Source organism: Typopeltis vanoorti, chromosome 13 (assembly GCF_054136105.1).
Source record: "Typopeltis vanoorti isolate ZY-2024b chromosome 13, IOZ_Tvanoo_1.0, whole genome shotgun sequence".
Taxonomy (NCBI): domain Eukaryota; kingdom Metazoa; phylum Arthropoda; class Arachnida; order Uropygi; family Thelyphonidae; genus Typopeltis; species Typopeltis vanoorti.
This window is the reverse complement of record NC_143561.1, coordinates 13,446,235-13,463,942: the sequence shown is the minus strand read 5'-3', so window position 1 is coordinate 13,463,942 and position 17,708 is coordinate 13,446,235. Positions and strand designations below refer to the sequence as shown.

Here is a 17,708-nt window from a genome sequence, read left to right as displayed (position 1 = left end):
TTTTGTTTTATATGACACAAAGATCAAAACACATTTTATAAACAATATAACAGCAAATAAATAACTTAAATAATATTAGGCATATTTTAACAGGTACATTAACATTTTTTTGTACTTTTTTTTTATATAACCATAACCAGGAGACGTTAACAAACTATAATCAGTGATTATAGTTTGTTAACAATAATGCAAAATGAATAGGCCAATACCACTCATTAATCATACTGTGATTGCTACCAAATCAAGCTAACAACAACAATGTGAAATTACATTTTTATTTTCTGTTGAATTATAATACATATATACATGAATGTATAAAATATTTTTATATAAAATTATTTGCTCTCATTCTTATTCTTTTGATAAAAATTCTTTTAATTTAACTTTTCGTTTCATTTTCCTCTGTTTTTCTATCATTTTTTTCCTTTTGGCTTCTTTTCTTTCCTCTTCATCTGGATCTTTACCTTGAAGAATTAACTTTTTTCTTTTATTTATAGATTTCTTCTGTCCAAAATCCATTTCATCAAGTCGGATTTCAGCTTCTCGCATTGCAACATTTACCTGTGTCAAAATTTTAAGTACTTCTTTTTCTAAAAAAAAAAAAATTGTGGAGAAATTATTCACATAATAAATTTCACATATAAAATAAATAAATTAGACTGATATGGCAGACATGATGAGGAAGAGGAAGTTGGACATTTTATGTGTGCAGGAGACAAGGTGGAAAGGCAAAGGAAATGGGAGATGGATATAAATTGTTCTACTCTGGAGCGAATAACGAGGGAAGAAATGGTGTAGGAATTGTGGTGTGTGGCAGAATGAAGGGTGAAGTACTGGACGTGGGTAGAAGGAACGACAGGATCATGCGAATGAAATTGGGTCTTGGAGAAGAGCGGGTGGTCGTATTATGTGTATATGCCCCGCAAGTTGGTTATACAGCAGAGGAAAAAGATGAGTTCTGGAACGTGTTAGATGAAGAAATGAGGGAATTGGAAGAAAATGAGATGGTGATTGTCGGAGGAGACTTGAACGGGCACATAGGAAGACAGAATAGAGACTGTGAAAGGGTGCATGGTGGCCACGGAGTGGGAATGATGAACCAGGAAGGAGAGAGGGTTGTGGACTTTGCAGTAGCGTTTGATCTGGCAATTGTGAACTCATTTTTCTACAAGAGGGAAGAACATTTGATAACATTTAGGAGTGGTAACAACAGCTCACAAATTGACTACATTTTGACTAGAAGAAAACATCTTAAGGTTGTGACAAATTGTAAAGTAATTCCAACAGATCAAGTAGCACAACAACGCCGACTACTGTGCGCAGACTTTAAAATAAGATCGAAGATAAGAACTTCTGGATGCCATGGGATGAAGACAATTAAGTGGTTTCGCTTAAAAGAGTAGAGTGAGGAATCGTTTTAGGGAGAGGGTGTTAGAGAGGATTTCGGATGGACTGGAAAGTGTACAAGATTGGTGGAAACATAATTCAAAAGTAATCCTGAGCTGTGCAATCGGGTGCTTGGTGAGACATCTGGAAAGATTAGAGAGCAGAAGGAGGGTTGGTGGTGGAATAATGATGTACAAGTGGCAGTGACAGCTAAGAGGAAGGCAAAGCAGAAGTGGGATGAGTCAAGAGTGGAAGAGGACAGAGAGGTGTACAAAGAGAGAAAGCAAGAAGCCAAGAGAGTTGTGGCACAGGCGAAGGCCATTGCATATCAAGATCTGTATGATCAATTAGAAACAAAAGGAAGGAAGGACAGAGAAAAATTTACCAACTAGCGAAATGTAGAAATAAAGCAGCAAAGGACATCTTACATGTGAAGCAGATCAAAGATGCTGAAGGAAGAGTATTATGGAGGGATGTGGACATAAGAAACAGATGGAAAATATACTTTGAGGGACTTTTGAATGAGGAAAATGCAAGGACTCACAGAGGAGATGGGCAGCCTTCTGAGGGGATGGTGCAGAACATCAGTAGAATGGAAGTGACGGAGGCCATGAAGAGGATGAGGAATGGAAAATCGGTGGGCCCCGACAGAATTCCAGTGGAGGCATGGAAGGCACTGGGGGAAGAGGAAATTGACCTGCTGTGGGACCTGTTCATGAAAGTTTGCCATCAGGAAAATATACTTGGACAATGTTGTATGCAGATGACATCTTGCTGTGTGTAGATTCAAGAGAAGAATCTGTCGTAACCCAAAAATTACAGAGGAATAAAGTTGATGTCCCACACAATGAAGATCCTAGAAAGGGTTCTTGATGGTAGATTGAGGAAGGAGGTGGAGATTGCAAAGGAACAATTTGGCTTCATGCCTGGTAGATCAACAACAGATGCTATCTTTGGGTTACGACAGATGATGGAAAAATATAGAGAGAAACAAAGGGAGCTACATCTGGTATTTATTGATCTGGAGAAGAAGGTGCCAGAGAAATATGTCAGGTTGGTGCGAGAAACGTACAGAAATGTGAAGACAAGTGTTCGGACCTGTTTGGGACAGACAGAAAGTTTTCAAGTAACAGTTGGCTTGCATCAAGGGTCAGCATTAAGTCCGTTTCTGTTTAATATTGTGATGGAGGTGGAAACAGAGGAGGTGAGAGAAGATGCGCCTTGGACAATGTTGTATGCAGATGACATCTTGCTGTGTGTAGATTCAAGAGAAGAAGCGGGAACTAAACTGGAAAGATGGAGAAAAGTACTGGAAGAGAGAGGTATGACACCGAGCAGAAGTAAGACAGAGTATATGTGTTGCGCAATGGGCAGCGGCAGCTAGGAGACAGATCTGGAGCTGGAAGGAAATGCCATCAGGAAGGTGAGAGACTTTAGATACTTAGGTTCAACAGTGGAAGAAGATGGAGGAGCTGAGAAGGAAGTGGGATGCAGGATACAAGCGGGTTGGAGGAACTGGAGGGAGATGGCTGGAGTGTTATGCGATAAGAGGGTGCCGTTCAATCTGAAAGGCAAAATTTATAGGACAGTAGTGAGGCCAGCTATGACATATGCTATAGAAACTGTGGCCCTGAGGAAAAATAACATCAGCAGGATGGAAGTAGCAGAGATGAGAATGCTTAAGTGGATGTGCGGTGTGACCAGAAAGGATTGTCTGAGAAATGACTATGTCAGGGGAACAGTGAAAGTTATGAACTTAGGAGCGAAAATACAGGAGGCAAGGTTGAGATAGTTTGGTCATGTGATGAGGACGAATATGTGGGAAGAAGGGTCATGCAGATGGATGTGCAAGGAAGGCGGAAGCATGGGTGGCCAAAGAAGAGATGGAGGGAGCTGGTAGAAGAGGACTTGAAGATGAAGAACTTGGATGTGGTGACAGCCCAAGACAGGAAGGTGTGGAGGAGACTCATTACAAACAGTGACTCCACTTAAGTGGGAGAAGCTGCAGAAGAAGAAGAAGATTGATATGTTGCTGTTATTATTAAGTTTGACTTTGTGCAGATGGATACTAGTCTCATGGTAACTTCTGTATCACCATGATAAAAATTCTCATTACAAGTTCAATTTTATTTGCTGTCTATAGGAACTTTTTTTTTTTTTTTTTTTTAAAAATCCAGTTTATTTTCCAGATTTCATCAACCTGTGGTGCAGGTAAGAAGGTTTTCTGATCAGGAAGAAACTATTTTTTTTTATCTGCAATTCAGCAAAACCAACTGTAAAATACTCAAGTATATACATACGAATATTATTTAGACTTAGGAATATTGCATTTCAACTAGCACTTCACAGAGCAACAAACTGCAATGGTGAAATAGAAACTAGGCATAATCACTAAGCATAGTTGGCTAGTGATTTTCAAAAAGAAAGCTAAAACAGCAGTGTCTCCTTCCTTCTGCGGAAGAAAAGGTGTAACAGCTTAAGAAAATTGGAACTATATATGAGGTGTGAGCAAAAAATACTTGGAATGTATTATTTTATTAATAAACTATCACATAACAATTACTTGAATCATTCTCCTTCATAATACAGTAGTTTTCTTCATTTTAACTGCACTATTCCCACTTTTTAAGGCATTCATAATATAAAAGGGGTTGATGGTAAGTTCTTCAACAGCTTTGTCACATTTAATTTTATGACATTTTGTCAAAATATTTAAATCATTTTGGGAAAAGGTAAGTTTGCAAGGTGACAGGTAAAAATGGCTTCTGTTTTGTCAAAAACTTTTACATTGCAATAATGTGTCACATCACTACTGCAATGCAAAATCATGCAACTTTTCTAAGGGCATCACAATTTTTTGAAAACTGAAAAACATTCAAAATTTTTGTTTACTCAAAAGGATAAAAACAAGAATTTCTTGTGAAGTCTAATTTATTGTCATATTCAGTTGTTTGAAATGACTATTTTACTTTAAACAGAAGAGGACAATAACTTTAAGATCTAGGTTCTACTTCTGTTTTTTTAAGTCATCTCTGATGAAAATTTGCTGTTTTCTTTCATTGTGCTGATTTGAAATATACAATGTTGCCAAAAGTGTCTACACAGCAACTGTTTGTATTTTTCATCATTACAGGATTGTTATTTGTGCCTCCTTTTGCTGCTGTTACAGCCATTACCCTTCAGGATAGGCACTCCACTAAGTTCTGGTGGAATCATTTTCATTCCTTCCATAATATGGCAAACATCTGATGAGTGTCAGTTGGGCAAGTAGGTCTTGAATCATTCTCTTGAATCAACCTTTGTTCCAGTTCATCCAAAAGATTTCAATAGGGTTGAGGGTGGGGCTTTGGTTGGCCAGTTCAGTTTTTCTACCTATATTGTCTTCAAACCATGCAGCCAGGGGCCCTTGCTTTGTAAGTAGGTGCATTATTGTGCTAACACAGGAAAGGGCTTATTCCAAACTGTTGCCAGGAAGAATGGAAATTGTCCAAAATGTCATGGTAGGCATCAGTGTTTAAAGATCCAGACAAGGAAACCAATGGTCTCAGTTCAAACCAGGAAAAACAGCCCTAGACCATTATGTTACTGCCTCCAAATTTCATGGTTGATACAAGACATCCCTGTATCAAATTGTCAGATTGTGTACTGCGATTCATTGCTCCACAAGACCCTCTTCCAATGACAGTGTTGTTTGCACCATTGCAGAAAACAATGGACATTGACAGGTGTAATCAAGGGCTTGTGAGCCACAGTATGACCATGACATCCAAGGGCAAACACCTCCCAGCAAATAGTTCTGTCACTGGCATCCAATTCCAGAGTTCATGCAGAAGTCATTTGCAATGATTGCTAAGGCTGAATGACAATTTACTTGGTTGACTGAGTTTCGACAGTTCTGATTTGTCAGTTTCTTGGGTCTCCGGTTGGGGGGGGGGGAAGGGATTTGGTGGTTCCATCATTCTTCCACTTCACAATAACTTTGCTAACAGTACACCAGGGCACATGCAATGTAGCAGAAATCTCTATGACATCAAAACAAATGAACAAAACTTGGCATCTTTAATTTATTGTATCATATAAAGATGGCTGGGTTTTTCACTTTTGTATCTCTACATAATGGTAATTGACTGTCAAGTGTCAAGTATAGAGGTAGTCACATTTTTCATCCTAAACATTGGGCAGAAACACACAATTTGCATAAATAAATATACCCTTAGTTTTTTTTTTTTTGGCACGATCTAAACCAGTAGCACATAGAAATAACTCCTTTACTCCTATCTCCATTATCTCTTTTTTCTCTCAAGAAATATTTGTATTAAAAACATCAGCATTCTTTTGTGGAAATGACCTACGTGCATATAGATCTAAGATACACATATCTTAGATCCATAGTGTGGAAATAGCAGCTTTAGGATATTTCTTTAATATCCTAAAGTTGCTATTCCTACACTCTTTTTTTTTTGTAGCACAATCTTTCTTTCTTTCACAACGCGCTTTATTCCTGCTTCCTATGCAGGGTCCGCATGTTACTTAGATGCGACTTCTTGTTAGTACCACTCCCAACTGACCTGTCACCTAGCCTGCCGCTTGGGGGGGGGATATATTTTGACTGTAGAAGCATATTTTCACAGGGCCAGTTTGCCTGCTTGTGGGATGAAAAACGCCAGATAAACTGGCGGAAAAAACCCTACTGCCCGTGCACAAGACCGGCTAACTTGGCTATGGCTGAGGAAGATCCTCAAGTTCCTCACGTTTTCGGCGGGAATCGAACCTGGGACACTCCTTCCCCAGGTATATGGTTGCGAAGCGCAAAGCCACTAGGCTAACTGCACGAACTTTTTGTAGCACAATGAATTACAAAAATATGAAAATTGTTTTGGATTTATTTTGGTTTACTTCCTCATGACATACAACTTGTGAGTTACCACATCAGCATATCAAAATTTAATACAAATTAACAATTTTAAAAAACTTCATAATAATAATAATAAAAACATAGTCATAAAAAGAGATTTAACAAATATATATTTTGACACTGTCACTTAATATGTTATCAATTGTTCCAAGGAAATTATATAAAAATAGTGAGTATATTGAGGACAATGTTCCTCGAATTTTTTGCTGTGAGTGTGCGCAGAAATTTGCGCGTGTGCAAAACCTGCCTTCTTTTGAAAAGTATGTGCGCATCCACACGAGTCACCATACTGATCATTTAAGCAAAAAAGTTAAAAGATTTTAGTTCACTCTTTATCTTCTGGTGTCAATGGGACGTCAGCCAGGTCACCCCAACTCCCCACTGTGTTCCCACACACGGCAGTAGCCTCCCCAGTAACAGTAAACAGCTGGAAATCGCGATTCACAAGCCTTGGGCAGGACTCAATCTGGGGACTTCGCACATGTAAGGCCAACATGATACTGACTGTACTAGACAGGATTCTAAGTGTGTGTATTATTACCATCACCAATTAAGTTGTGTGACATCAATCACAGAGCTAACATAAATATTTTATATGTATTTAATATTGATCTGATTAGAAGTAAGAAATAAAGTAAAAAAAAAGATAACACTAGTGACTGATTGCCTTTAATTAAATTTTCTAACTTTGCAAATAACTTTAAACATACATAATAAAATATTCCCATTACTAATTCTCACCTTGTTAAACATTCATAATAAGTCTGTTACTAATTCTCATCTTGTTTAGTTCTAGCTTCTCTTTATTTTTTCTCTATTCTGTCTTTGGCATTCACCCACTCTTTATACACACTATCTAAATTAATTGAATTTCCATATAACTGGTAACTTTTCACTCTCATTAGCATATCCAAATGACATTCTCCTAAAAAGTTTCTAAGTTGGTTTTTTATTTGATTCATTAGACTAAAACCTCACTCACAGTCTGCACTAGATGCAAGGAAGGTTCCTCCAATATCCATCAACTTTGCCAAATCACAAAACTGCTCATTTTGAGCAGCAAATACAACCATTTGTGTAAAATTTTATATCATTTTGCATTTCATTTTTTCTTGTAGAGAAAATTTGAAATCATTAAACTGACTAATTATTTCTGTAGTATCATCCAGAAAATCATGATATTTAAGACAAAAGGCATTAACATGTTCACTACCAAATAAGAAATCACAATGTGAAATAGAGGAGATATCAAACACTGACCATTCTTGTATCTCATTCTCAGGGAATCTGTTCTCTAAATGTGCACATAAACAATTTATAAAATTTAACAGGGGCCCAGTATCTACTGGTTCAAGTCTCTTCTTGTTTAAGCAAAGCATTTACTCTGTCACTCCAGCAAGCGTCACCTTCTAAATACTGATTCCTGATTTTGTTAATCTTCCCTCTGGCAAAATTATGACTGTCTAGTGATGTAAGGTTACTCCTTTGTAAGATTTTGCACAGGGAAGCCATTTCTTCAAAAACATCACTTAAAACATTAACAGCTACTTTGAATGTCACATTAGTTAATTTATTGTGACAATAATTAACCACGGGATCATTTGATTTGTCTTTTTCAAAATATGTTATCAGTCCCTCATAGTTTCTTATTATTGCCTGTAATGCAAAATGTCTGGATAGCCACCACACTTCATCGAGTGGTCTGAAGGCAATAGCTTCATTTTCAGACGCCTCGACAATTTCTTTAAATTCATGTCTTTTCACTGTGGAATGAGAAGAGTGTATACACTGTTCTCATTAATGTATCAATATCTCTGATTAGTTTAATTTCTTTCCACGTATCACAGATCCCCAGATCCTCATTGTGAGGTACACAGTGTTGCTGGACAAGATGTGGAACTTCTAATTTAAGTTTTGCAGCGACACCATTAAATTTGCCCAGCATCACTGCGGCTCCATCAGAGGTAAACATCACCATTTTTTGGAGATCAAGTTTCTTTTCTTGATAAAACTGTTTAATAGCTAACACAATGGAGGAGGCATCACATGCCTGCAACTGAATTATTCCAAAACATGTTTTATATTCATTACAATCTTTAGGTCTAAACTTAAAATAGAGAATGAGACATTTGTTAACAGTTATATCAGTGCTTTCATCAATGGTTAAGGTGTGGAAATTTGGAGATGCAATTTTCTCAAACATGTCATTTTCAACAATTAAATTGATTGTTTTCAGAAATTCAAACGCATAATTTTTGCTTCGTCAGCTGTCTGGGAGTTGAACATACTTTTCCATATATCCATTAATATGTTGAACTAAAAGTAAAGAGTTATTCATCCTAACAACTAATAAGACACTGTCAATAAGAACTTTAATCTGCTCTGAGTTTGATCGTTTTCTCTCTCGGTCATCTGAACTTTCACATAGTATACACAGTACTCCTGTAGCTGGCAATGAACAATTTTGTTGCCTAAATTTGTGTACACCATCCAGATGTATTTTACTTGGCAAATGGCATTTCAAAAAGTCAAACTTCCAAGTGACATCAAACTTCTTCCTATTAACAAAATCCCCAGCAACCTTTGCATCACGACAATAAATACAAACAACACCAATTGTAGCATCATACATAAATATTTCACGCAGCTGAATGTTTATCAACTCATGAGCCTTTGGCATAGCAGTTTTCACTATTTCATCCAGCCATTCACTTTTAAAGCAGTTGCAGTTCGTTTTCGCTTCACACCTTTTGCTTCCTTTGAATTTGACATGGTGCATCAGTTTTTTGCAATTTTGTTATTTGAAGAATGTTTTTTATTGTTTTTATAAATTTACAAATGTACACTATTCACTGAATAACTTGGCAAGGCAAAAGCTGAACTAACACTAAACATTGCCGAGGGCAACACAAAAGCTAAAAGATATGCCTAGAGGCTAGATTTAATTAACTTGGTTGTATCTCAATGCATGTACACAAATCTTATTATTTAGTCTACTATTTTAAAATTCCTTTTAAAAATTAGAGAATTTTGAAATGCTACAATATTTTTAATTGTACTCTAATTTAAGTTTTTAAAAGTATTTATTAAAATATTATTATTTTTTATTAAAATTATGAAACTATTGTTTTAATTCGTCATGATCTTGAACTAATTTGATCAGCCAATCATGTTTGGGAATTTTCGATGAGTCAGGCCTCAGATGTAAACAAACCGCACACCATTCTATATGCTGCTTAAAAATTACACTAAGCCACACCCCTTTCATTTTGGTCTCAAATAGGGTTACTGTTAATAATTTATAAGTTTTGTGCAACTTCGAGAATGTAATAAAAAATGCGAGGTTATAGGCTTGAGCGTTGCCGAGTTACCGTATTTTTTAAAGAATTTATAGGTTAATGTTTAGGTGGAACTTCTTTAATTAATAAATTTTAATTTCATCTTGAAAATCTAGTGTGCGCATATTTTTTGCTTTGTGCACTAGTTGTAAAACATGTGCGCACAGCTTAGAGGGAACATTGATTGAAAATATCAAAAATATTTTGAACAGAATTTTTTTTATAGGAAAACTATTAAAGGTATTGAAGCATTGTTGCTTCAATACCTTTAATACCATGTGAGATATTTTGGCAACATCATCTCACATCACTACCAAAAAAAGGAGCTCTGGAACAGCTATGTAAAGTGCAAGCAAATTTTTCTCTTTGAGGTATTTGTTGACCATCTTAACAAGGTCGAATCAAGTTCCACTGCAACCTTGGTAGGATGGTCAACGGTCTGGTCAAATTTCAAGCCAACACTAATTCCCTTTTTTTTTTATCTTTTTTTTTGACATGGAAGGGCTTAGGAAATTTCGCTACAAGGCTCTCACAAATTTAAACAAATTATCGATAATAGTAGTCTCGGTTAAGTTCCAAGTTTATGAAGAAAGAAACACGAAGTACTGCACATGAACTCTTAGGTATGTGTTTCAAAATGCATTATTTCATGATAGTTTTAAGCACAGGGATGCTCCTTAGCAAAATAAGCATGCTATGTTATATTGATAAATAAATAATAATTAAAAATAAGATTTAAGCTTAATTTAACATCTTCCATGCTTACCTTGGGTCTTATAAAGTGAGAGCTTGGTGTTGATGAGTTCCTCAATAGCATGAACTAATTTAATATCATACTGAGTGACTAATGTGACTGCAACACCACCTCTTCCAGCACGAGCTGTTCTACCTACACGATGTACATAATCTTTAGGTTCTGAAGATACATTGTAATTTAGAACCATTTCAACAGCTGGAATATCCAAACCTGAAATTATTTCAAAATATAAGAGTTACATTTTAAAGACAAAAAGTAAATTTATCTATTATCAGCCTTTTCAATATAGTGAACATACACTCTAGCAAACCTGCTCATTATAACAGGTCGGGACTAACAAGAAGTCCCGACCAAAGCCCACAGGCATAATGCCATTCTAAAGAAAATTCACTATAGAAAATTACCTACTACATCAAACCCATTTTTGCAGTCATACAAATTTTCCATAGTGAGAGAGAGAGAGAGAAACTTTTATTTAGATGAAAAATTCTAAAATTAATATCTACTGGACAGTCACTTCCTGATTTGTGGAGCTTTTATAGAAAAGGATGTAGCAAGTAAGCAACATATATATCATAACTACAGGTATTCCTCGATTAACGCAGTTAATTAATCGCTCGATGTTACCGCGTATATCAAAATCGCATTAATCAAATCTAATAATCAATGGTAAAAATTACAATTCATCCATGATCGATTACTGTATTAATAATTTGTTTTATATGGTACTCTTTTAGGAAAGATAAAAAATGAATGCAAAGCAAATCCTTAATAAATGCTTATAACTACATTAGTTACTGCAATTTTTTTTTTTTATTAAAAGAAGTTATCAAGAGTCGTTTGAACAGTTTTAGTTTTTTTTTGATATCGGCATAAATTCTACGATAACAAGCAAAATGACTTACCAGACCTCGGCAAACAAGCAATAAAACATAAAGAAACATAAAAAAACACTGCAAATATAATACGTGATGGTATAAATTAAGTGGATATTGAATCCAACATTATTTCATAGCTGAATATAGAAATTACAAGAGTTTCGTGCTGAATATATAGAAACTAAAAGTTTCGGCAGATGCAAGCATAAGCAACCTTATGGGAAACTTGTAGTAAAGGTGGAGTAAGCTCCAGATCACCTTTTCTTAGTATTTTCCATAAATGTAAAGCACATCTTCTAGAGGACATGTATGATAAATAAGTCTTTGGCTCTCTATTTCAGTAATACATGATGGTTTATTTATTTTCAGTTGCAATCTAGAAATTATTGAACAAAGAATAATAATAATAAAAAAAACTATACTGAAATCGGAGGTCACGGTATATCTCTCAGATACGATTTACTGTCCAATATCACCAACCTTTACATAACATGTGTTAAACCAATCTAACAGCAAAAAACAGTGCAGAATATCACTCGTAACATATGAATGCACAGCTACTCATGACCTCCAAGCTGTACACTGAATTGTGTAAGAATATTTATATTAAACATTTTGCATGTATCTGTCAGATCAGCTGTGAGCTCCGCAGGGTTAAAGGCACGTTAATCAAAACTCTTGCCGCATATATCAAGGGATTGCCGCAATAATCAAGGGATACCTGTATTTGCACGAAGTATATACAGCTACAACCAAAACAATACTGAATACCTCTTTTTATTTTTCTGATTTTTAAGTTAATTGCTGCATAAATGTAAAACATGAAATAAATGATTTTTTTTATTGATATGTTCAGATTATTTTTTGAGAGGAGGGAAGATGAGGAAGTGGTACTAAATATGCAGAAATAGATAACCACTTCTGCACTTTTCTGCAAACAGACTAATTAAGGGAATGTGAAATACAACATTTACTAAATAGGTTGTAAAATTTAGTGTGCCATTTGTAAAGTCTTACTTATTCTCCTTCTTTGTTCTCTAAAATTTTCGTCTAGATACGCTTGTACTTAATGAATTTATCTCTAACACTTTAATTACCCTTTTTAAATTAAATATTCTCTCTGGGCTGTTATTCACTCTTAAGAACAATGCTAGTGGATATAAGACAAAGGAATTGCTAATGGTCAACACCAATTCCTTTGTTCCAATACTGGATCTGATTCCTTTTTCGTATTCAGGGAAAATTTCTATTATCCTGCACCACCCTGAATCCTAGATTAACAAAGAGTGCAGAACCAAGGAACCAGAACACAGTTTAGCGTACTATCTTATTTCACTATAACTTATTTATGCAGTCGTAGCCTCCCTATTTCACTTATCTCCCACCGTGGTCCGAATTTTATGAGAAAGTGCAATAGAGGAGAAAATCAGGCAAGGCACCAGTTAAACGTAAAAAGCAAAACATTTAAGTTTAACTGGTGCCTTGCCTGATTTTCGTGCCCAAGCCAAAGGCTGATGTAAATTCCAGGAGCAGCTTTGCTTGGAAGTGTTTCTTTTCGCCGTAGGAGAACAATATGCAGCATTTTGCCAGAGCTGTACAAGTACCACAGGTCGCAGTTCACAGCCCACTATTTTCCCGACAAGATACAGCTGATGCCAGACATTCCTGAAGGAAGCCTGAAATCTTAGATGAAAGAAATGTCATAAAGGCTTTTGACTGAATGTGCGATACAGCGCTTTTGTAAGTTACATTTTTTTGTACAATTCCTCTTATAGCATGTTATAGATGGACTATTAAGAATTTGTTTAATAGTAGTAAGAAGTGTCCTCAAGAGAATCAGTTGGCATGTTGGAAGTTGATATCAAACTTGTAAAGATAACTTAACAGAGAGTTAGCTAACCTCTTTGTGAGTATACTAGAAGTTGATAATTTTAAGTTTAATAATTAATTAAACTTAAAATTAATTTTAATTAATTAAATTTAAAATTACAAATTCAACTTATTAAAGTTGAAATTTACAATTTCAACTTTTAATAAGTTGAAATTGTAAGCAGAGAGTAAATAAGTTTTTGAGTTAAAGAGATTATTTAGTGTTAAAGTAAAGGGTTCTAATTTTATGCTAAAGATTTTATAAATGGATAGAGAAAGCAATCTCCCTATATGTAAATAAATGTGTTTTAGGTATTTGTTAAAAGAGTGCTGCCTGATTCTTTATTTTACAACAGCACTGTTTCTAAAAATAATCAGCTTGTAAAGATAACTTAACAGAGAGTTAGCTAACCTCTTTGTGAGTATACTAGAAGTTGATAATTTTAAGTTTAATAATTAATTAAACTTAAAATTAATTTTAATTAATTAAATTTAAAATTACAAATTCAACTTATTAAAGTTGAAATTTACAATTTCAACTTTTAATAAGTTGAAATTGTAAGCAGAGAGTAAATAAGTTTTTGAGTTAAAGAGATTATTTAGTGTTAAAGTAAAGGGTTCTAATTTTATGCTAAAGATTTTATAAATGGATAGAGAAAGCAATCTCCCTATATGTAAATAAATGTGTTTTAGGTATTTGTTAAAAGAGTGCTGCCTGATTCTTTATTTTACAACAGCACTGTTTCTAAAAATAATCAGACTTGTGAGTGGGAAACAATTAAGGCAATAAAAGCGCAGTTTAGTTACTTATGAACCACGACTGTTAATGTAAACTTTGTTAAAGGAAATTTCACTTGTAAGAGAGAGAGAGATCTACCAAACGTTTTATTGAGTCTAATGCCGAATATTGATATATTGGATGGTGCAGTCTTAAAAATAAATTTTCCAGTGTTCATAGGCATATGACTAGTAAATACGTAAGGTGGATAAACATAATACACAGTAGAGTAAGTGAGAAAGGTTACGAGAGAGAAAGCGAACACAGCTAATTAGAAATATAGAAAAAAGATAAAGCTAAAGAATAGAGATATAAGTGAATAAAGATAAAGATATTACAATACAAGTATAGGAAAACAACACAATAATGTTACAACCCAACTAATGGCAATATGCACATTAAGAAAATGCACAGGCTTATGTTTTTATGATATAGTCAATGTTGGTTCACTTTATCTCAATATTAACAACAGTTCTGCTATTTTTTTTACTGCTAAAATTCCTTTTTGGCAATAAAAAAAAAAAATTAAAATATGTATTTTTGTGTAATATAATATTTCCCATGAGCAAAAATTAAAAATGTGACAAACGTAATTGAAAACCAAAAAAGAAATGGTACGGTTGGTAGGTACTAATAATTTAAATGGTGACAAACATAGTATGAGAGAAGTTATGAAAGGTCTGTTGGAAGAAGCAAGAAAGAAATCTGAGAGAGTAAAAATTGTAGGATTGCTACCTAGATATGATAGTACTGAGTTAAGGAGGGCAATGATAGCAAATGATTTCATGTGCAGGCTATGTAGAAGATATGGATGTAAGTTTTTAGATGTGTGGGGTGTGTTTGATGGCAGAAAAGATTTGTATAAGAATGATGGCCTGCATTTGAATTCATTTGCCATCAGAAACCTGGAGAAATTACTTCTTGGTATGAGACTCAATGCAGAGAGGGAGGAATGGGAAAAATGTGTGTGAAAGTTCAGCTATGGTCTACAAATGCAATAAAGATATGGATGCCTTTGAACATGGTTATGTATGTGGCAAAGGAGTGGAAAAATATGCTTTGGTTCAGACCTTTTAAGTATGTCTGGCAAGGGAAAAGAGAAAATTCTAGAATTAAATAGATTGCATATCTAATTATAAGAATAGGCTAGGTCGTAATTTGTTATGTCTATACACAAATGCCAGGAGCATTAGAAACAAAGGGGTTGAGTTTGTTGCTTTATTGAATACAATGTGGCCTAACATTGTTGGCATTAGTGAAACCTGGCTATCAAGTGTAACAGATATACTATATTTAGAAATGACAGAAGAGATAGGAGAGGAGGAGTGCTACTAATGATATCAAACGACTTAAGTCCAGTTAGGATAGAAATACAAGAAAACAATGATGGTAATAATCTCATGTAGCGATGAGTTTGAGAATGAAATTTTGAATTGAAAAGTTGCAAATACAACTCAGAGGATAATTGCTATGTTGAAGCGAACCTTGACATGTAAGGATAACGAAGTAATTTTACCTCTTTATAAGGCTTTGATAAGACCACACCTGGATTACTGTGAGCAGATTTGGTCTCCCGGGTTCCTAGGGGATAAAGAAGTGGAGGTTAACAGAATGAAATATATGGTGGGGTGTTGCTACAGACCTGGCGGCTCAGTTGTAGGGGACGAAGAAATGCATCGCCAATTCAGCCTTATGGGTACCAAGCGAATGATCATTATGGGTGACTTTAATTATTCAAACATTGATTGGGTAGAAGAGAAATCTCATGATAGGAAAGAACAGAATTTATTGAATTGTTGCGAGACAACTTTCTCAAGCAGCATGTGAAAGAAGGAACTAGAGGTCAAAGAGTGTTGGATTTGCTCATAGCTTCAGAAGGGATCTCTGTTCAAGAATATTACCTAATATTCTTATTAGGTCAGAAAGTGTAAAGTTAAGCACTTTGGAGTGATCAGAGTTCCAGTGGCATATTATATTAGCGGGGTTATGCTACAAGAAACTGAAGAGGCAAGGAATCTTGGTGTATTGGTGGATAAGATTTTAAAGTTCAAAGGTCACATAGCAAAAGTTGCAAATACAACTCAGAGGATAATTGCTATGTTGAAGCGAACCTTGACATGTAAGGATAAGGAGTAATTTTACCTCTTTATAAGGCTTTGATAAGACCACACCTGGATTACTGTGAGCAGATTTGGTCTCCCGGGTTCCTAGGGGATAAAGAAGCTGTGGAAAGGGCAAAGAAGAAGAAGAGTTACAAAGATTATATCCGGATTATGGGATTTAGATTATGAGGACAGACTGCGACTATGTGGATTGCAGACTCTGGTTAATAGGAGAAAGAGGGGTGATATGATTGAGGTCTATAAACTTTTGAATAGGTGTTATAGAATTTCAAATGATGAAATTTGAAATGCTAAATGCTTGAAATGATGAGAGAACACGGGGGCATCCATGGAAGTTAAGGTTGTTCTCAGTCAAGAAAGGGATAAGAACTAGGTTTTTCTCCCAGAGAGCAGTGAGTGAGCGGAATAATTTGCCCTTAGGGGTAGTGAGTTCATCTAGTGTAAATGAATTTAAGGGAAGGTATGATAGCCGAGGGGTAATTTACAGCCTCCCTTGATGAGTCCTTGACTCTCTGGAGGTCTCAGATAATAATAATAATAATAAAGACTGTCTTTCTTTTGAAATCTGTGAATGGCATCATAAAGTTAGAAATCATCTCGAAACAAACTCTACAAATTGTTTAAGGCTACAGCCTTTACATCCACTGTGTAACATGAGAAAAACATTGAGATAGAAATTGACACACACAGTCATTGACTTACAACCACTCATAATTATTGACAGCCATCCCATTAACACATTAACCAAATAACAACTTAATCCTGCAACTCATGGACCAGGTTTGTAGCTACAGTCTTTGAAGCATATTGTTTAAGAAATCCGTTTGCTAGGCTATTGTTGCTACTGAGAGTGAGGAAACTGAGACTTTTGGAAGGAATTATAATATCTTGCAGATGAGGTGAGATAACAGCAGTGTGTGAATGGTGTTTGAAAGAGGCTGCTGAAAATATATGTTCATACATTTGCAGTATTCAAAGACAAGATGGTGCTGCTAGCCATCTGGAGTTTGACTGCAAAAATATAGAGCACTTGTTGGAAGCTGCTGTGGAAGAAGTGACGTCAGATGAAGCTCTTACAGAGCTAGCACAGAATTGCAGAAGGAATACAGTACCCCCACAAAATGTTTACACTGAAAAAATTAGCAGTGGCCTCTGTTATTAAGGCAGTTTGGCTATTTCAGAAGATGGATCCCAACATAGAGAGATTCAGCAAAGACAGAATAATACAAACTGCACCTGCATGTTACAGATATAATGCATTCTTTTAAAGAAGCCTAGACTTTCTACAAGTTATGCATCTGGTGAACCATCCTTAGAGTGCATTGCTGCAATTCAACAACCAATTTTAAATATTTATGGGTTATCTAGAATTCCCTTCTATTCAGATGAATTTTCCAATAAGTAAAACAGCAGTTTTGAAGAATTACTCTTGCTCCATCTGTTTCTAGGTGATTATTGTACTGGTTAAGTATTTAAGCACAGAACATTGTACACTCAGGTTTTTTTTATAGCACAGTACTGCACACAGTTTTATGTTATAATTTGTAAATTGCATTATTTCCCTATAAACAAGGATAAAATTAGTTTAAAAAAAAAAACAGCCCTACACATTTTAGCATTCAGGAATATTAATTGTGAACAAATTCTCGTGATTCACATAATTT

General features: G+C 35.2%; 1 protein-coding gene across 2 annotated transcripts in view; it reads right to left on the bottom strand.

Annotated features, from left to right (window-relative positions):
- Positions 1–255: 255 nt before the first annotated feature.
- Positions 256–17,708, bottom strand: part of LOC150099940 (putative ATP-dependent RNA helicase DDX49) — a 43,224-nt gene continuing 25,771 nt past the window's right edge. For both annotated transcript variants that reach the window (XM_090402798.1, XM_090402799.1), the window contains 2 exons: positions 10,406–10,606; positions 256–590 (listed from right to left, as the gene is read on the bottom strand). In XM_090402798.1, the coding sequence (XP_090258924.1) occupies positions 352–590; positions 10,406–10,606 (440 nt within the window). In that variant the 3' untranslated portion in view covers positions 256–351. The remainder of the gene's footprint in view (positions 591–10,405; positions 10,607–17,708) is intronic.